Genomic DNA, 21,034 nt, shown 5'->3' with positions numbered 1-21,034 from the left:
TATTTTGAACTTATTTTACATACATAATATTATTTCTCAATATATATATTTATCATATATAAATGAGAGATTGATCTCTATTTCAATGCCTCACGCCCACAGTTACAGGTTGTCACATTTTTTAATGCATCCCAAGAATTTTCAGATGTTCTGGGGCTGTGAACCACCTCTTTTGGGAGACGCTCACGTAACCCCCCCCATCGCCCACTCACCTGTTCCTCCGCTGCATCATCGCTGCCCCAGTGATGTCACAGTGTCCCAAATGACACCATCACCCCCAAGACACACACACACACACACACACACACACACACAGACACCCTTCTATTCCCCCACAAAAAAGGCCCAAAACACCCAGACCCAGGGCTGGCCCCTTCCCCTCAGGGGGCCTCCACCACCGGCTGCAAACCTGGCCTGGGGCATCTCTCGAGCAGCACAAGACGCCTACAATGAGGCACCTGGAAAACAAAAATCCCCAGTTATAGCTCAGTATCTTAAAAAATAGCCCGGAAGAGAGTAGAGGAATTCCATCAGAGGGACAGGACAGGAGCTGAGCTACAAGAGGATTCTGGGGAAACAGCTCAGCTCCAAACACAGCACAGCCTTCAAAAGCCAGTGCCAGCTCAACTCTTGAAGTCAGGATTAAAGCTAACCAATGCCATTTTGAACACGTTCTCAGTGTAACAGTAAACCTCCTCACTGGTGTTAGGAAGTGCTTCGTCCCTTCCCTTTTGGTGAAAAGGTGTGCGTTAGGTTTATATACACCGAATAAAAATACTTACGCTATAAAAGTATTTGACTTTCTTCAGGCACTAATTTCACTTGCACAGCTGGGAATTGATACCACAACACTATCTCTCTCCAAAATACATAGTTATAATTGGACTACGAGGTTTTTTGTGTGCCACACAACAAGGAGGGACATCTGGCCAGCAGCACTGCCTGAGAGAGATGCTACTGGGCTGCCATGGAGACGCGCCACTGAAAGCCAGACAGAAATAAATTACTTTAGAGCATACTGTCTAAATATCAGGGGTAAAAAAAATACGTTACATTCAGTTGCCTCTTTTTAAGCTTTAGAGCAAATACCTTCCTCCGTCTCTGAGGCACCTTGTGGCACTTCATCTCTCTTTCCCTCTCTCTTGTCCCATCCCAGCCCCCATTGGTCTCTGCTCCGCAGCTTCTTTATCCTCCTCTCTGCATCCAGGGGGTCCCCGCTCGCTTCCTCGCTCATCTCTCCTTTGCCGAGATGCTCTGTCAGGCTCCAGCGCTCCCAGAGCATTTGGCAGGAGCTGGTGTCCCCTGGGAGGGGGAAGCAGGTGTGATGGGGGTCCCAGTGGGATGTGAGGGGTACCGGGGGGGACTCCAACAGACCCCAGAGGGTTCTAGGGTGTCCTGGGGGGGACCCAGGGGATTCTGGTGTGTTCTTGGGGGGTGTGTGGGAGGGTCCCAGGGGGAATGTGGGGGGTTCCAGAAGGCTCCAGGGAGTCTTGGGGGAACACGACAGGTCCCAGGGGGATCCTGGAGGGCCCCGGGGGGGCTCTCAGGGGGTGGGGTCCCAGAGGGACGTGGCAGGTACCAGCAGGCACTCCAGGGGGTGCCAGAGGGCTCTGGCGTGTCCTGGGGGGCTCCAGGGGGGATCTGTGGGGTCCTGGAGGGGGTGTGGGAAGGTCCTAGAGGGGTCCTGGGGGGAATGTAGGGGATCCCAGAAGGCTCCAGGGAACCCTGGGGTGAACATGAGAGGTCCTAGATGGTCCCGGATAGTCCCAGAGGCGTCCTGGGAGAAGATGAAGCAGGACATCCCGCAGAGCTCTTGGGGGGGGGGCAGGGGGTCACAGGAGATTCTAGGGGGTCTCAGGGGGATCCTGGGGGGGTTGGGGGAGCCCAGAGGGTATCAGAGGGCTCTGGGGGTGTCCCAGACTGTCTCAGAGAGCTCCGGAGGGGTCCCAGCATCCCCATACCTGTGAGATGGACGGCGACGGCACAGGCCCCCAAGGAACAACTGGTGAGGGGGCAGCCTGCGCTGGGGGGGGAAACATGCCAGTCATGGGGGACATTCCCTTGAAGCCGACGACAATGACCTCAGAGAAGGTACTGAGCCTCTCGCAGACCCTCAGGTACAGCTCACTGTAGGACTCCTTGTCCTGCAGGACACGACACAGTGGAGGGTCACGGGGACCCCCAAACGCCGGAGAATGCCTCGACCCTCCCCTCCCACACCCAGCCCTGTCCCCAATCACCTCTCAGCCCGTACCCCTCTCCCCCTCACAGCCCCTCTCCAACTCAGCACCCACTTCAGGCCACAGCCCCCCTCCCCAAACTCAGGGCTCCCCCAGCAGTCCCCCCACCCCCCCAGCCACCCCCTCAGACCTCCCCGTTGGCCCCTAATACACTCCCAGGACCCCCCTCCCCACTGTCCGGGCCCCCTCAGCCCCTCCGTTCCCCCAGCCCCCCTCAAGGTCCCCCCTCACCCCTCAGGGCCCCCTCGGCCCCCCAGGTCCCCCTCAGTCCCCCCCAAAAGTTCCCCCTCCCTCCGCCCCCCCCCCCCCCCCGAAAGTCCCTTCAGCCCCCCCCCATCATCCCTTATTCCCCATCGGGGACCCCTCGGCACCCCGCAGCCCCTCTCAAGGCCTCCCCATTACCCTCAGGACCCCTGTCCCCCCCCAGTCACTCCCCAGGGACAACTCAGCGCCCCCATCCCTGCTCAGAACACTCGTGTCCCCCCACCTCAGCTCCCTCCAACACCCCTCGGGGTCCCCCCAGCCCCTCCGCTCCCCACAGCTTCCCTCAAGTCCGACCCTCAGCCCCCAGAATCCCCCGGGGGATCCCCCCGAACCCCACCAATTATCCCTCGGGGCCCCCTCAAGCCCCCCGCCACTGCCTGCCACGTTCCCCACCGCCCTCCGCTCACCTTCACGCAACCCAGGTACCTCATAACCTGTTCACGGGGGCCAAGCAGGGCAGACCAGACCGAGCGGCCACGCCAACCAAGCGGTGCGGCACTACGGGCGGTGCACACGCAGTACACCCGTACGGCAGACAGCGTCGCGCATGCGCAGTGCAGCTGTACGGCGGACAGCGCCGCGCACGCGCACTACATCTGTACGGCACTTGGGGGCGCCATACGCCGTACAGCTTTACGGCACATGGGGGCGCACATGCGCGGTGCCGCTGTACGGCGGAAGGCGCCCCACATGCGCTGTACAGCCTTACGGCACTAGAGGGCGCGCATGCGCAGTACAGTTGTACGGCACTGGGGGGACGCGCGTGCGCAGTGCAGCCGTACGGCCGAAAGCGCCGCACATGCGCAGTGCAACTGCACTGCAGTAAGGGGGCACCCATGCGCCGTATGGCTGTACGGCACACGGCGCCGCACAAGTGTAGGGCACTGGGGGGCGCGCATGCGCGGTACAGCCCTCCGGCATTGGGGCGCGCATGCGCGGTACAGCTTTACGGCACACGGGGGCACCTATTCTCTTACCACTTTTGTTTGATTTCCGCCCAGTTATGGCTGTGGAGAAGAAAGTTATGCAGGGGCCACTTTATTTTTGCGATCTTCAGGTATTTTTGTGTTTAACTGTTAATCGTGTTTTATGGTTTTGGAAGAGTGCTAGAAGTATATGATTTCCAGAAGACTGATGAGTATTTATGGGCTCCTGGGGCGCTAAAGTGCCATAGAGACGCGCGTCGGAGGACTGAGAAAGCACTTCCATGCTCCTGGAGGACTAAAGCGCTATAGAGACGCGCGTTGGAGGACTGAGGGGGCTCCTGCAGGAGTAAAGTGCCATGAAGTCGCACATCGGAGGACTGAGGGGGCTCCTGGAGGACTAAAGCGTCATAGAGACGCGCACTGGACCAGAAGGGGCCTTGCCATAGAGATGGACACCCGAAAAACTGCCGGACACTGATGGGGGCACGGTAATGCGTAAGAGCCGATACTGCACCGCATACGGCGGCTCTTGAGGCTGGGCAGGCAGCCCTGATCACGCTTCAGGTGGCGCGGAGCTCGCCGGAGTCCCAGCGGTCCTGGTTCGCCCTCTGGCCACCACTCTCTGGAGACTTGTCACCGGACCGGCTGGCCCCTTCCCCTCAGACGGGCTCCGACAACCGGCTGCAAACCTCGAGCAGCACGAGACGCCTACAACGAGGCACCTGGAAAACAAAAATCCCCAGTTAGAGTTCAGCGTGCTAAAAAAGCAGCACAGAAGAGGAGAGAGTAGAGGAATTCCCTCAGACTGAGGGACGGGACAGCAGCTGAGCTACAGGAGGATTCTAGAGAAAGGCCTCAGCTCCAAATACAGCACAACCTTCAAAAGCTCAACTCTTAAAGTCAGGATTAAGGCTAACCGATGCCATTTTGAACACATTCTTAGCATAAGGGCAAACACTCTGGCCGGCGCTGGGAAACGCCTGGACCCTTCCTCCCAGTGCGGCTGCAGGGAGATCCATCACCCTGCGTGCAGGGCGGCAGGACCGAGCTGGGCTGTAACCAGAATCGATGCTGACGGAGCCACCGCTGCAGCTACGGCCCTCGCGCTGCTCACCTCACTCGCTGGGTCAATGCAGCCGAGAGGGACAGGTCAAACTTTGAAGAGCCAAAGGAGCAATAAAGAACAAAGCTCGGTCATTCACGCCATGCTGAAAAGGGGTGCCTGCGTTTACATATGCTCTTTAAAAATAAAAGTATTTGACTTTCCTGTGGCACTGGTTCAACTTGCACGGCTGTGAACTGATACCATTGAACTACCCCTCTCCAAAAAACACAGTTGTCATTTGACTGCAGGTTTTTTGGGTGTTACACAAGGAGGAGGGACATCTGGCCAGCGGCACTGCTCAATAGAGATGCTACCGGGCTGCCGGGGAAACGTGCCACTGAAAGCCAGACAGAAATAAAGTACATCAGAGCACTCTGTCATGATAGTGGGGAAAACCCAGTAATATTCAGTCACCTCTCTTTTTAAACCTTTAGAACCGACGCCTAACCGCTTCACTCTGCCTCATAAATTGTATGCTACAGCTATTGGGCAGTTGCGCTTCAAACAATGCGAGTCAGTGGGTAAATTGTACAATGTTACCTTTTTTGGTTTTTAAGTTTAATTTTGCATAGAAAAATCAGCAACATAAAACCCCCAAATGGTTTTACTTTTGAGGGTCGGGGGGGAAATCAAATCCCTGGTGCCGCAATCCATCCGGCTACCAAAAAGCACCGGGAGATGGGCAAATGCTTTTGGTTGCGTGACATGCTCCGCAACAGACCTTATGTTGTTTTTAGTGTTTTCTTAAAATACTTCATACAAAAACTATAGAAGGAGAGCTGACAAAGCCTTCCTGTTAACTTCAAAGTCCACGCTTTGGAAAAAAGCGGGCGCACGTCGCAGACATACCTCATACTTGGATCCCTTCCATCTCTCCTGCGCTGTCACGGCACAACAAAAGGGCGACCACAGAGAAACGCAGGCGGTTGACATTCTGCCGAGAGAGGGGGGAAAAAAAAAAAACAAAAAAAACAAAAAAAACACTTTGAGCACAAAGCTGGGTAGGAATCTAAAGCTTCCTTCTTTTGCAAAGGTTTGCAAAGACTACGGCCGAGTGGAGGAAAAAGTATTCGGCACCATCTCTGGCACAGTCGTCGATATGGGTCACTAGATCTTCGCATTTTTTTTTAGACAACCCTGACTTTTTTGACTCACTGGCAAATTTAGTTGCACTAGAGCCACTTTCCCAGGTAGCCTGGGGCTCTTAAGTCACTTTCCTGGCAACTTCATCCTCAAAAACACCTTATTTCACTCTCCCAGGGCTGGGACAAAATATCAAACCTCCAGCGACGGCTCCCACACCAGAGGTGCCAGGAGGCAAAGCTGTGGCTTGTCCTCGCTGTCCCTTGGCAGCACTTTCATTGCCCCCAAAAACCTCGGTGCTCCATGCTTTTCTGGGGAATTCATCCCCCCTAAAAAAAAAACCCCACAAGATTAATTTTTTTTCCTGCACGGGGAATAATTTTTCCCTTCTGTCCACTCTCAGGCAACTTCCCGGGCTGCTGGAAAAAAACACGCCACTGAAAGCCAGACAGAAATGCAGAACTTCAGGGGATGCAAAATATCAGAGGAAAATAGCCCGTTACATTCAGTCGCCTCTCATTTTAAACACGTACAACAAATACCTAACTGCTTCAGTACGCCTTATAAAACGTACGCCACAGCTATTTGGCAGCGGCAGTTTAAAGAACGCAAGTCAGTTTGCAAGTTATACAACTTTTAGTTTTGGTTTTTGGTTTTTTTTTTTAAAGTTTCATTTAGCATAGAAAAATCAGTGAGACAAGAGATCCCTCCCAAATGGTTTTACTCTTGAGGGTCTGGCGGGGGCTGGGGGGGGCAGGGGGATCAAATCCCCGGAGCTGCAATCCATCAAGCTACCAAAAAGCACCGGCAGATTGGCGACTGTTTTTGTGGAGGAACACGGTTTTATGAGATCTTGACTGTAACAACTGAGAACACAAAGGCCGGCAAAGAGGTGCAAAGAGAGCACAACACAAGTCTGGTTGCTCATGACTTCTACCGCCCAGGCTTCATCTCTGAGGACTTGCTCTGACGGGAACTTCATAAAAGGCAACTGCTTTGAATGAGTAACAGTTGGTTTTGGAAAAATCTCTTTCCAACTGAAGTCAAAAGGACACACTGTAGGTCATGGACAAAGGACCTTATTGGAAGCCACAACTCTCCAAAACCACACTGGGACTCGCCCTCACTACTTACGAGGCTGCTGATGCTTTGTGGCAGAGACCAGAAAACATGCAGGAGCGATGCTGCTTTGTCCCATTTGGTCCATGTCTCTTCTTTGACCTTGATTGCTTTTAGGACAGACGCCAGTATCTCAGTAAGGTTTTTGAGTAATACCATAAGGTATTTTTAAAATTTATCGACTGAAAAAGCATAATGCTTTTATCTGAAAATAAACTGTGCTGCTGCCGAACACATGAACCCTTGTGAACGGTTTATTCCCTCTTTTACTACACAGTTATTTTCACAGTATCATTTAATAGACAGCACGCAGAAAGAGAAGATTGTGCTTTCAGGAAGAGAAAAATAAACACAGGGAAGTACGCTTTGCATGGGTGTAACGTGCTCCAGAACAGACCTTATTTTACTTTTAGGATTTGGTTAAAATATTTCATAGAAAAACTATAGAAGGAAAGCTGGCAAATCCTTCATGTTAACTTCAAAGTCGACACGACAAGGACCTTAGGAAAAACGCAGACGCGCATCACAGACGTACCTCGTACTCACAGAGCACTCTGGATCCTTTCCATCTCTCCTGCACTGTCACAGCACAACAGAAGGGCAACCACGTAGAAACGCTGGCAGTTGACATTCTGCCGAGAGAGGAAAAAAACCTTTAGCACAAAGCTGGGTAGGAATCTAAAGCTTCCTTCTTTCCTGAAGGTTTGCAAAGACTGCAACCGAGTAGAGGAAAAAGCATTTGGCATCATCTCTGGCACAGCTGTTGATGTGGGCCTCTAGAGCCTTTGCGGTTTTTAGACAAATCTGCCTTTTTTTGACTCGATGGCAGCTTCAGTTGCACTAGAGCCACTTTCCCAGATACATGCAGATACACGCTGCGACAGACACAGACGCCTACATATGTTTTCTGGAGCCTACGTAGAGCCAGGGTTTCCTCACCCTACGCATCCCAAGTTGAATATTTTTGTTAAAGGGTACGGCAACCCACCTGTCCTTCTAAACTGCCGCCTTGGAACAAAGCAGTGGGTTTTTCCAGGACGTTTCTCCTGACGGCCCAGAATCGTGTCAAACTGCCACCAAACCTGCTCAGGGTCTCTCCCAGCTTTTGGCTACCCTTGGATTTACCAGGCACGTGCTTACTTCCACCTCCCAACATCAAAAGTATGGCACGTGCTCAGACCAGAGCATAACCCTGCGGGTGCCCACACATGCTCGGTCGCTTTGACGAGGAGCCCCTGAGCGTCCCCTCGAGTGCAGGCTGCACACCCAAAGTCAGCTTCACCCGCACCCATTTCAGAGCATGTGGTTTCTGAAGCTGTGAACTGAAAACCACATCCTGACACTCAGCCACAGCAGAAGCAATCTGCAATGAGAACTCCACAAAAACCTAGCGACACAAATTGCAAACCCGCATCGACAGCGGCTTCAGAGACCGGGCACAAGGGAGAAAAATAAAACAGCTTCATCTGGTGAACAGGAAAGCAGAAGATGGAGAAAAGGGTCAGCGTTGCTAGCCCTTACAGAAAACGGGCATTCTCCTTCCCTTTCTAAACCCGTCTGTTAGGCCTAAATATCGCAGCACTACCGCGGCCATACTGAGAGCAGGGAACAACGGCCCTGTCGCCAGACATTTACAGAGCAGAACACACAGACAGAGGCACTTCTTTTGCCACACACAACCCTGAATTTCCTGAAAGCTTATGTTTACCAAAAACAGCCATGTGGAACGTACTGCCAAACAACATTTGGCAGTTAAACCTGGATGTGCCGGACACACACAGTTTTTGGGGAACTTGCCATTTGCTTCCTGCTGCTGCTGCTGTTATTTTTCCTTCAGAAATTCTACTTGTAGCCAAGTGTGACGGAGAGAAGACGACTTCACTGAGAAGTTCAAATTAACAATTTATTTGGACTTCACTCACAGGTCCGATACACTACTATTGCAAGTTCTTATGGATACAATGGAAGAATGCACTATTGCAATTTAAGGGGAAAAGAACAAAACAATTCACAGAATACACTATTACCACCTAACAAGTGATCCCGAAAAGTAAAAACACAAACCACCAGCGCGCTAGATATGAATACCTTAAACGAGTGCACAAATCTTAAAGCATGCTAGACATCATACATACGTTATTAAATCACTTACCCTCTCTCTCTCAGGTAAGGCCGCTCAATCCCGGGAAGTTACCTTGCACAGCGTCCTGGTGTGCTGTCTGGGGCACTTTGACACTTCAAGGCCTAAATCACAGGCATCTGGTGTGTTTTAACACTTCAAAGGGAAGAGCTAAGTTGTGAGATAAGCTGAAAAGAGTCTCCCCAAGGACACCGATAAAGATGAGGAGCCTTCAGCCTCACAACCATCAGGAGGCGGGACAAGACCGACCCCCTAGCAACACGTCGCTCAGACACAGAATATACCAGGATTGACACATATACGGGAACCAGAAGAGTATATAATCAACTACTTTAGGGAAGTGGGGGTGCGCCGTTGGCGGAGCAAAGACTCCCCGGCCGCCCAGCGCTGTTTTGCTTGCTGCCGCTTGCTTAATAAACTAATTTGATTAATTGGACTGGTTCCTGTCAATTATTGGGCCTCAATCTATAACAGTTTGATGGCCCCTCAGACAGCAATGTTTATTTCGTGATGTCTGGTCTCACACTCACTGAATATTGCTGGGACTTGACTCAGGGCATTTTGTTTGTTAAAGGCACCATTCGGGTTTCAGTTCTGGTTTCAGTTCTTATTGTAATGCAGTGTTGAGACCACCCCGGGCTGAGCCATTTCCACAGCTCCCCCCAGGTTATCTCCGAATAGACAGGGATCAGTAAGCGTCTGCAGAGGCAAAAGTGGAGCTGAGTTGAATGACAACTCCCTGCACCTCACCTTTTGTGTTCTGAAACCGGTTTAGCCAGGTGCTCCCATTCACCAAGTTAGTCACTACGGGTTCAAGCATTTACCTTCCCGATATCGCCAGCACTTTTACACAGGCAAGTCCCTTAATTGCTCTTCTAAAATGATGCAAATGAAAGTTGCAGCCACAAAAGAGGAGTGACAAAGAAAAGGAGAGGTCAGGCAGCAAAAGAGCTCTGCAGGTTGCCACCTGCAGTCAACAGTGCACTCTGTTTTTGAAAGCACACACACCCCCACCCCACAAAGGAAAACAAAACAAACAGGGCCTTGTATCTTTTTTTGTCTGACGGAGCTCATCCCTGTCTCAGCGTCTGTCAGAGCACAAAGCCACGATCCGTTATCTCGAGAACATTTGCGCGTGACAAATACGTGTTCAGAAATAGCCCGGGATCTCTAAAAGTGGTGTCATTCTTCTGGTTTTAATAATCATAACTCAATTTTATTCACTGGCACGTTTGGGAGAAAACTAATTAACTTTTAAATGTAGCCTCTCCTTGGGGGGAAAAAATGTGTTAGAGACTGAAAAAAAGAAAACTATGATTCAGAGCTCCCACCCATGAGGGATCTGCAGGGACACTAACAAAAGTGAAGACCAACAGCAGCAACATCCAGTGAAATCTGGATCGTGCACTTAAGAGACCCTCCGAGTCTGCACCTCAGTCCTAGGAAGGACCAGTCCTTTTCTGGAACGACAAACTTTTTTTGCTTCAAAGTCCTAGACTGAAGGCTCCACGCAACAAGATGAATTGAGCCACAGAAAAACATGCCATCCACAGTCAAACAATAATAATAAAAAAGAATAAAAATCAAGCGATACATCAGTTTCCATCACGTTTCATTCATTACATTTCTACTGGCATCTAGGGGCTCAAACGTTAACTAGACCAACACCACAGGCTAGTCAAAATCGAGTTACGTGTAGGAAAAGAAAAGGCTATTTCCCATTTGCCCCTGGAACCAGTAAGAACAAACAGAAGAGAAACGCTTGACCCTAATGAAGGTAACAGGCAGCTCTTAATTTATCCTAGATGAAAGTTCAGGCTTTGACTCCAAAGGAAACCATTCCTAACTACCAATGGACCTGCTCAGGCAGGAGGCACGCTCTGTTCACTGCAACTCCTCAACAGCTTTTCTTCACTAGCAGCAAATTTGCCTTTTTTGCAGCTTTGACGTGGACTATCTGTAGCATCCCTAAACTCACAAATGTGTCTCCCCACTCCCCCAGCCCCACGTGTGCAATTACCTGAGCAGCAAGTGGAATCAGCTGTGCAGGATTTTCCTCTGTGCCACAAAAGGTGACCCTGTGAAAAGAAGAGCAGAGAAATGAGCCTGTTTGTCACACCCAGCCAACAGAGACAAGCCAGTGGAACCCGCAACCCACTGCTGCCCTCGGGGACGGGGCTGGGACAGACCCTCCGTGCAGAGAGATGGGGCCTGGCATGGATTTCATCTCAAGCCCTCTTCCTGATCCCAAAGCCACACAACTCCTTCTCAGCCCCAAAACCAGACACACGAGCCTGGTTACCAGCCCCGGCAGCAGGAGACCTGGTCTGCGTGTCAGGCCCCAAACTGGCTCCCCCTCTCTGCATGGATTTGATGGATGGACCACTCAGTGGATAAGGAACTGGCTAGATGGCCACACTCAAGGGGTTGCAATCAATGGCTCAATGTCCACATGGAAACCGGTGACAAGTGGCGTTCCTCAGGGGTCAGTACTGGGACCGGTGCTGTTTAACATCTTTGTTGGTGACATGGACAGTGAGATCAAGCGCACCCTCAGCAAGTTCGCCGACAACACTAAGCTGTCTAGCACAGTCGACATGCTGGAGGGAAGGGATGCCATCCAGAGCGACCTTGACAGGCTTAAGAGGTGGGCCTGTAGGAACTTCACGAAGTTCAACCAGGCCAAGTGCAAGGTCCTGCACCTGGGTCGTGGCAATCGCAGGCACAAATACAGGTTGGGCAAAGAATGGCTTGAGAACAGCCCTGAGGAGAAGGACTTGGGGGTGCTGGTGGACGAGAAGCTCAACATGAGCAGGCAATGCGCACTTGCAACCCAGAAAGCCAACCGCATCCTGGGCTGCATTAAAAGAAGTGTGGCCAGCAGGTCATGGGAGGTGATTCTGCCCCTCTTCTCTGCTCTGGTGAGACCCCACCTGGAGTACTGCGTCCAGATCTGGAGACCTCAGCACAAGAAGGACATGGACCTGTTGGAGCGTGTCCAGCGGAGGGCCACGAAGATAATCATAGGGCTGGAGCACCTCTGCTATGAGGACAGGCTGAGGGAGTTGGGGTTGTTCAGCCTGGAGAAGGCTCTGAGGAGACCTTATAGCAGCCTTCCAGTACATAAAGGGGGCCTGCAGGAAGGATGGGGAGGGACTCTTTATCAGGGAGTGTTATGATAGGACACGGCGTAACAGCCTCAAGTTGAGAGAGGGTAGATTTAGATTGGATATCAGGAAAAAATTCTTTACTGTAAGGGTGGTGAGGCACTGCGACAAGTTGCCCAGGGAAGCTGTCAATGCCCCATCCCTGGAGGTGTTCAAGGCCAGGCTGGATGAGGCTTTGAGCAGCCTAGTCTAGTGTGAGGTGTCCCTGGGGGGTTGGAACTAGATGATCTTTAAGGTTCCTTCCAACCCGAACCATTCTGTGATTCCTCACCCCCTCTGCAGCCCCCATGGACAACACTGAGGGGCAGGTGGAGCACAGTCGCGCCAGGGCGCAGCACCCCCAGGGCTCCACGAGCACTTTGGGGGAAGAGCTGGGCAACTGCAGAGGGCCCGGCCCTACGTCCCTGGCACTGCCCGGAAGCTGCTTTCTTACCCCCCTGCTGGGCTTTATTTCCCCGCCATCGCCGGAACCGCACCCCCAAACCCCCCAGACCGAAGGGACCCCGCGGGGAGACGGGCCCAGCCACCCCGCTCCGACCCGACAACGCCCCCCCTCAGGCCCCCTGTTCCCCCAGCCTCACTCAGGGCCCTCCCGCCCCCACATCACCCCTCGGGGCCCCCCGCTCACCTTGACGTGGTCCACTGCCTCACGACGTGCTCGGGGTGGCTCCGCGGGCCCGGCCTGAGCACCTGCCCGCCGGGCCCAGCTTTCCGCCCGGACCGCCCCGTTCCGATTTTGAAACGGACACCATTTCCCGCCGGCCCCCTCCGCTTTCCCCCGGCCCGGCCTGGCCACAACGGGCGTCCACTGGCCGCCACCGCCCCGCCGCCCGCCCCCGTCCTTGGGCAGCACCGCTCCATTGGTCCGTCGCCGCCGTCAATCCTCACCGCGCCCCACCCCTAGCTAGGCGATCCGACCAATGGGACAGTGGCACGGCGTTCAGACCAATGGGAGCCTAGCACTGTAGGCGACGGGGGCGCGCATGCGCAGTACAGCCACACAGCAGGCCGGATACCGCGCATGTGCACTACACACCCGTACACACACAGAGTACCGCTGCGCTGACTGGAAGCAACCGGAAGGGTCTGAAATAAGATGCGCAGGTCAGGGGAACAGCTCTGTCGGGGTCAAACGGCCCCAGGCAGGACTCCCAGAACGGTTCCCTCCGGTGCTGCAGCCCTGACCCCGCTAGGGAGACCTGCACCCTCTGAGTCTGTGTCTGAAACGTCCATTTCCCGCCATCTGGTTCCTCTGGGTAAGAAAACTGAACGCAGAATACTCTTTTCTGCCATGATCCTCACTGGGGTAGACAGCAAATACGGTAGGAAATATAGGTATATATAAAAATGTATTTGCTGTTAGATATTGCACTGTTGTGTATTACCAGTTTTATAGATACATGCATAATAAATCATATATATACGCTCATGCATACATCTATATAAAAAAGAAATAAATAAGAATGCTTGGCCAAAGTTGGTTAGAAGGGAGTGAGGAAAGATAAATTCCTTCAAGCTGGGATACGTGGTTACTGTCACTTAATGAAGTTTCCAAAAAAATAAGGAAGAAGGATATTCAACTTTTTATTGACTTGCTGTTAATAACTTTCTAAACAAAAACTGATCAACAGTAATTTGCTGTTACTGTATTACAAAAAAGCTCTGGCTGCCAGGTTCTGGAGGGGAAGCAGTCCTGGACTGCCTACATTATGTCTGATGAAGCATAATGACTGAGTGAGCTAGAACTCTCCTTGAGTAGGGAACGGCAGGATTTATGGATGCATGTTCAACCGTGCAAGCTGAGCTTGCCTACGCAAGACAAGCGGACCATCTGTTTCAAAGACTGCTTTTTGTTTGGCAAGATTTTCAGTATCAGATGTAAGAGCCATAATACCAGATATATCATACAGAAAATACTAAATATTATACTACTTTTTTCTCTCCAAAATAATGAAAGGGATATAGTTTATTATCAAAAAGAATTGTGTTCCTCATACAAAGTAAATGCTTGTATTTCAGGTATGTTTTGGGGAAAAATAACCATGAAGGATATGGTCTTTCAGTAGTACGTATAATTTAGACTAAGAATTAAGAATTTAAAAACATGTGAAAAGCAATGTTTTCTAATGCTATGGAAAAAAACAGAATCATCTTACAGTCACAAAAATTAGAGCAACAGCTGATATTGCACATTACTGTTGCTCATCGTTTTGTCTGGGTGCAGGACAACTGGCTTCATACTTTTTCTTCAAGCCTTTCAAATATATACGCAAACTGTCTGGGTCCAGTCGAGAATTTCTGGCAGTCTGAACCAGTCTCATTGCTAAATGGTATACGGCTCTCTGTTTCATCATCTCAGGAGTGCTCTTCTGCCTGTGCTGTTCTTAGAAACATACACGTGCATTAAAATATGAAATCAGCTATGTTCTATTATTAAAATAATAATATTAGCTATTTTCCAGCCCATTTCTGATCTTATGATTCTTGGTTTGTCCACTAACATTACATGCAATACTCCTTAACCCTAAGCACTGCTTTGTGTTCTCACCTAACAGTGATCTTCAGTATAATCTTTTGTAACTGGTTCCAGGAACACAAATTTTAATGAAATCTATTTTCATAAAACCACAGACAGTGCTTACCCTATATCCTTTCAGAATCTCAAAATTTTAGTTTTATAAAAACTGTGAATTACAGTATTATAATTTTCTACTACATACCAAAATTTGTTTTGCAATATGATTTGTGATTTCCTTTGCATCCAGAATTACGGCTGATGGCAGTGAGGAAACTTCTGCAGCTTTTAATCCTAAACATATAAAACACAAATCAGGATTTTTGATGTAATTATGTAATTGTTTTTTCGACCTCCCACTCCCACACCATGTCTGCCAGAATTAATTTAGCTGATTTTTTTAAAGGGTGACGTTTTCATTTTTATTTAAATAGTCTTTATATACATTTTCTCCTTGTGTGTCTTTTTTTTTTTTTTAATAAAGTCTGTTTTTGAGAGTTACAAAATAAAATGTCTGCTTTGTTGTAGCGCTTCCTGTAAGATACACTTCCAGGTGGAGTTACTGCTGGTATACTCTAACTGTGCAGGATGAAGCACATTAGGGGTTAAAGGAAAAAAATGGCACAGGGATGTTAACAGCTTTCTCTGTTTAGTTTAGTTATTTGTCAGGCTGGAAAATACTGATGTCATGCTAAACGCGCTCTCCATTAAACCCAGACATCATGTTTCAGCTTATACTCTGTTGCCATTAGCCAAACTGCCAGATACTCAGAGTAAGAAAGAGATGCAAAATATTTTTTTCACTTTAACATGATTTTTTTACTTTTTCCTTTGCCTGTGGCCCCGGCTGTCCTGAGGAAATTCTGTGCTTCATCGGGTGCTTTAATACTGTAGGGTCAAAAATTAAAAAGGGTCAAGAGGAGCCCTTACACTCTTTCTTAGAACGTAACTTTGCTCAAGTAAGGTAAAGCCAAGACACCAGCACTGAGTTACTAAAGGTCTCCTGTTCTCTGAGAATACTCTCTAAACATGATTTTTCTGAGTTAGTGGTGTTGTAGCATCTGAAATTGACCTTGTGCTGCCAAAGGTAAAGGAACTTATTCTGAAATTCTGATAAATAAATGTTTTAAGTCCAGTTAACTGAAGCTTGACTGGAATAATGTGCAGTCTTTAGTTACCGCTAGCTTGCAAAAATCACGTGTAACTAATTTCCTATTGATTTAATATCAACTGACTCAAGGATCCAACTTCAGAATCTAGTATTTGGAAACATATGGATTTCTGTAACTCTTTAAAACATGTAGTTATGCCTTATCGTCACTCATTCATTTCTTTATTGACCCTTAATCCATCAATTTGTACAGTCTTCAGTATGATTTATTCTAAAGTCAAAAGAGAAGTAAACCCGCTTAACTGAGAACACTGATGCTTTAATGGAACCTCGAAAAATAGCCTTAGGCTGATACACAGTAAAATTCCTGTCCTTTTTCAAAGACATTTGATTTCTTTTTGCTAATCAAAAAGGGCCAAGATGCTGTTTCACTGATATATGGGTATTTATGGCAGACACATAGTTGAGTTTTACATAATACAAACCTCAGCACTCACAGCTTTAAGTTGCTCCAGAACTTTCACTTGCTTCCACAAGCAGGGATTAAAGCAATTCAAGTACTGCCTGCTCAGAACGGCTCATCAGAGGTGAATCAAGTAGCTACTGACATTACTAAAATGCTTTTTTCACTACAAAATTTCATGTAAGTTCTTTGTACTACCCCAAAGTACTATCTAACTACATGGTTACTTAAAACTCACAAGTATTTGGAACATTCTACAGATCTGCAGTTGTTACTCTATGAGAGAGATTCAAACTCAGCAGAAATCTGTCAGTAGAAAAATACTGTTAGATGCCTAATAACTGAAATAGCATCTTACATAATCTTTGCCAAGTTAAAGCCATAGTGGAATCCGTTACCATAGTTCTTTTCCTCTGTATATCCTTTAGAGAGCATGTAAGTGTAAGCAATTTTCTCCTTATTTCCAGCACTGCTTCTCACATGTTGCACTTCAAAATGGTAATTTTCCACATTGGGATATAAAGCATCTATATGACACAGTTCCAGGAAATGCGTAGCAAACAATGTAAATGCCTAAATAAGGAAACAAGAAAGAAAATTTATTTTGGAAATTATCCTGGAATAAATTACAATAAATAAGAAAACTCAGGTATTCTCACAGATGTCCAGGTTTTCCTCAAAAACATGGAAAAGCTGTCTTTAAATTACTGAAGTGTAAGAAAGGCAGGTATTGCTTTTGCAGAGGAGAAAAGCCGTTTCCACCAGAAGTGACATGATAAGGGAATGACTAAGACAAAGAGGCTCCAGCAAAGGCTTGTAGAACATCTCTTGTCACACAGACAAAAGGACAAACTGATTCCTACTGGATTAGTGTCTAGAAGGGTAGTCAAACATCTAACCAGGGCTAATGACATTGAGCAATTTTTTTACCAAAAGGGAAAGAAATAAACTAGTCAGATAATCCCTTTAGGTGTAGCATAAAGAGAAGTAAACAGAGGCAGGACATCTGGGAAGAATTTTAGGCACCTCGACAGACTGTGAACCCTGGAGTACCTAACCAATGGGAAACAGGGGTGAGGGAAAAATTCAGGGGGGAGGGAAAAATTCGGCCAGGATTACGAAATAAAAAGGTGTGTTTCAAGAACTGAAAGTGTGCCTACTTGCTAGGTCACCTGCTCTTGCAAGAACGTGAATAAAAATGTACTTCACAGAGGATTCTGCCTGAGCCTATTTCATTCGGACCGGAACTTATTTCTCACATGAAGCAAATTAAAATCTTTAAGCGATGAGTTCTACCATTGGCAAGGATATCTATTCCAACTGGGGATTCTCCCACTCCTTTCTCAAAAGAAGGAAAAGAATATCAGAAGTAACAGAAAATCCATGATGCTTACAAAATTTGATTAGGGTTAATGTGGATGATTGTCAAACGGTTGCCTTAATATTCTCTAGGAATGTTTTGCCAAAAGTAGAAGCTACAGAAAATATCCGAGCTTTTTGAACCAAACTACACCACAAAAGTACTCTGAATAAACTCTGATGAGAAACTGAACACCTACACACTTATTTCAAGAAACTGACAACAACCTGAGGCTGATCATATAACTAGTAGTAGAAGTGAAACTTTCAACCCATCTGAAACCATCTTCCACTTTTCTAAACAAGCCTCTAACCTCTGTGACCAATTCATAAGTTGTGCAGAACTACCACTGTACTTTAGAAAGGTAACAGCCAAGTAAAGAGGTTCACCTTTAACATTCAGGCAAACAAAGCTGTACTAAGTGAAACTAAAGAGAATGGATTATTTTCTTTCTAGACAGAAATGCAAGCTTACGAGCAAGTTGGAAAGAGATGGTGACCAGTGTACTGGTTTTGGCTGTGAGACAGTTAATTTTCTTCATAGTAGGTGGTACGGGGCTATGTTTTGGAATGTGCTAAAACAGTGTTGATAACACACTGATGCTTTAGCCCTGAGCAGGGCTTGCACAGCCTCGAGGCCTTTTCTGCTCCTCACCCACCCCGCCAGCGATGGGCTGGGGGGGCACAAGGAGCTGGGAGGGGACACAGCTGACCCCAACTGACCAAAGGGATGTCCCACACCATATGACGCAGCAATAAAAGCTGCGGAGAAAAAGGAGAAAGGAGGGACATTCAGAGTTACTGCGTTTGTCTTCCCAAATCACCATCTCACGTGATGGAGCCCAGCCTTCCTGGGGATGGCTGAGCACCTGCCTCCGATGGGGGGCGGTGAATGAATCCCTTGTTTTGCTTTACCTACAAAACTGTCTTTATCTCAGCCCACGCGTTTTCGCACTTTCACGCTTCTGATTCTCTCCTCCATCCCACAGGGGGAGAGAGAGCGAGCGGCTGGGTGGGCCTTGGCTGCCTGCTGGGGTTAAACCACAGCAACCAGTGAACAGAAGTGCCGTTTATGTCAGCATTTTTTCTCTATCACTGTAATTCCTCCAATTCACCAGTTATGAAAAATATCATATTTAGGCAAGAAATCTCTACAAAACTGAACTTAAATTATGAGAAAATACTATATTTACTTTCAGCATGGCAAAATAATTATTAGGTTTAAATTTTTTTCAAAACAGAATTACCTTTAAATTCAAGAGATATTCACAGGCAGCATAACAAATGCCAATACCTTCTTCAGCACTGGTACCTCTGCCAAGTTCATCAATTATGATGAGTGATTTGTCATTAGCATTTTGCATGATGTATGTTATCTAGGGAAATATGTAATGTGTTATCATTCGTATAAACTCATTTTTTAAAAACCCTAATAGGAATACTGCTGCTAATAGGAATACTTTGTGTTACTCACATTAAATTTACTGCATAAATTTTAAAAAACCTTGTCAGATCCATAAATTATACCTTTTCACAGCTTTCAAACAGCTGTCAATTCTAATCAAGCAAAGACTGATACTCAGCACTCCTTCTCTTTTCCATTGAACATATCACTTTCCCTCAAAGTCATATCGGTTTGGTAGCGAGAATTGAGAGGGCTTAGGCTCCTACAAATAATTATTTAAGGTCTAAGAAATAACAAAACATTGAAACTACCTTCCAACAGAGCACTGATTTTTACTCATATTGGGGTATCTTTTTATTTAAGATATACCTGGTTTTCTGGGATTCATCATCAAGGTCACAGATGAAGGCTGAATTTTTGACTACTTTTCAAAGTACACTCTTTCAGTAGAAAGATACCTGCACAGTTTCTATTAGCTTAAGAATAAAAATGGGCCTTGGACCCTGTATGGCCTATTTTTAATACCTCTTTCATTTCCTTCATGAATGTTGATGCATTTGTTTCTATATCATCATCCATACCTATTCTGGTAAAAATTTGCTCTGCAATTCGAAAAGAACAATACTCTGCTGGGACATAAGAACCTACAAAACAAGTAAAATATGAGTTTTCTCATACCAGTGTGACAAATGCCAATTTGGGGAAAAAAAAAAAAATAAATGTTACACTTGGTCTTTATGCACTGTAGAGAATGCATCTCATTCTATAAAGTTTCATAAGATTATGTTCTACTTTATAAGAAAAAAACCTATATAAATACCGTAATTAAAGAAGCTTATCAATAAAACCTTAAGAAATCATATGCCTGAAGCTGTGTGTCAGTCTAAAGAGATGAAAAAGTAAGAATAAACACTAGGATTAATTTACATTTCTGTAGCCATTGATTTACTACTCCCAAAGATTCTTAAAACAAGATTGTATTGCCTTTATCAGACTTTGAGGATTATTAGTTTTATCATAGAATCATAGAATCTTCATGATTGGAAAGAACCTTTGAGATCATCGAGTCCAACCATACACACACACAAAAAAAAAAATGCCTACAATCTCTTATTGAATAGAGAAGGGCAGGAAACCTGCCAATGGGCTTTACTGTCCTCCTTTATTCATATTAGACTCATGTTTTTGAGAGCAATTCCAGAAGAACTTTCAGTTGTTGGGGACTGGACCCACAAACATTCTATTCCCTATTGCTAAATACTTTAATTCTAGTAAGAGTTAGTGTCAGCCTATTAAGGTCTTTCTCCTGTGCTACCAGCCATACCTTTAAGTAAAAATCACGAGGAATTCCTGAGTTCAGGGACGAGTCACAGACTTTACAAATAGTTTTTTTACTTTTCTAATTTTAGTGATAGAACCCTGTAGTATTTTTACTACTTTTATTTGAGGTAGATGATTATTTATCTATTAATTCTACTTGTCTGCAAGCATGTTTCTCTACATAAGTGAGGTATGCTCAAATTCACACACACATAGCCCGACTTCAAGGACAGTCACTATCAATGTAGTATAAGGTGATAGATTGGCTTAAGGTGCTCCAAAGAATTAAAGAATACAGCAGTGCTTCTCCTAAAGACAGACTGGAGAAGCTTCCAGGTACACAGATGGGGTCCCCTAAGTTTCCAATGGCAGACCCAAAACCTTGCAGTGGCCTCGGTCAGCAAAACAAGAGATAATAGGAGCAAACAGACTAACAGTTACCTGTTACTATGTAGATAGAATCTTATTCTAGAAGCCAAATCGTTCAACTTCATAAATATTTTTAACAGAAAACAGTAAACGTGCTGCAGAAGATTACTAATATGGTACACTCTTACTCACCAATCTGTGCCATAATTTGACAGAGAGCAATCTGTTTTAGGTATGTTGATTTTCCACTCATATTTGGTCCTGTAATAATGACAAAATTGTTACCCTCTGTCAGATACGTGTTGTTAGACACAGGTTTTTCCATAGCTATCTTTTCAAGAATGGGATGCCATCCCTGCTTGATTGCTAAAGTATCCGTAAATTCTGGACGAACTAAATGAGAAAAAGGATATAGAACATTGCAAAGTTAGTGCAGAAACCTTCACTG

At 47.0% G+C, this 21,034-nt stretch overlaps 1 protein-coding gene across 1 annotated transcript in view; it reads right to left on the bottom strand.

Annotated features, from left to right (window-relative positions):
* Positions 1 to 14,126: 14,126 nt before the first annotated feature.
* The window catches only part of MSH4 (mutS homolog 4), a 31,238-nt gene continuing 24,330 nt past the window's right edge, over positions 14,127 to 21,034 (bottom strand). The window contains exons 15-20 of the mRNA XM_074599392.1: positions 20,779 to 20,979; positions 19,423 to 19,541; positions 18,740 to 18,868; positions 16,532 to 16,706; positions 14,765 to 14,853; positions 14,127 to 14,422 (exon numbers count right to left, since the gene is read on the bottom strand). Coding sequence (XP_074455493.1) covers positions 14,237 to 14,422; positions 14,765 to 14,853; positions 16,532 to 16,706; positions 18,740 to 18,868; positions 19,423 to 19,541; positions 20,779 to 20,979 — 899 coding nt within the window. The 3' untranslated portion in view covers positions 14,127 to 14,236. The remainder of the gene's footprint in view (positions 14,423 to 14,764; positions 14,854 to 16,531; positions 16,707 to 18,739; positions 18,869 to 19,422; positions 19,542 to 20,778; positions 20,980 to 21,034) is intronic.

This window comes from Larus michahellis, chromosome 8 (genome assembly GCF_964199755.1).
Source record: "Larus michahellis chromosome 8, bLarMic1.1, whole genome shotgun sequence".
NCBI classification, from domain to species: Eukaryota; Metazoa; Chordata; class Aves; order Charadriiformes; family Laridae; genus Larus; species Larus michahellis.
This window is presented reverse-complemented; position numbering and strand designations above follow the sequence as displayed.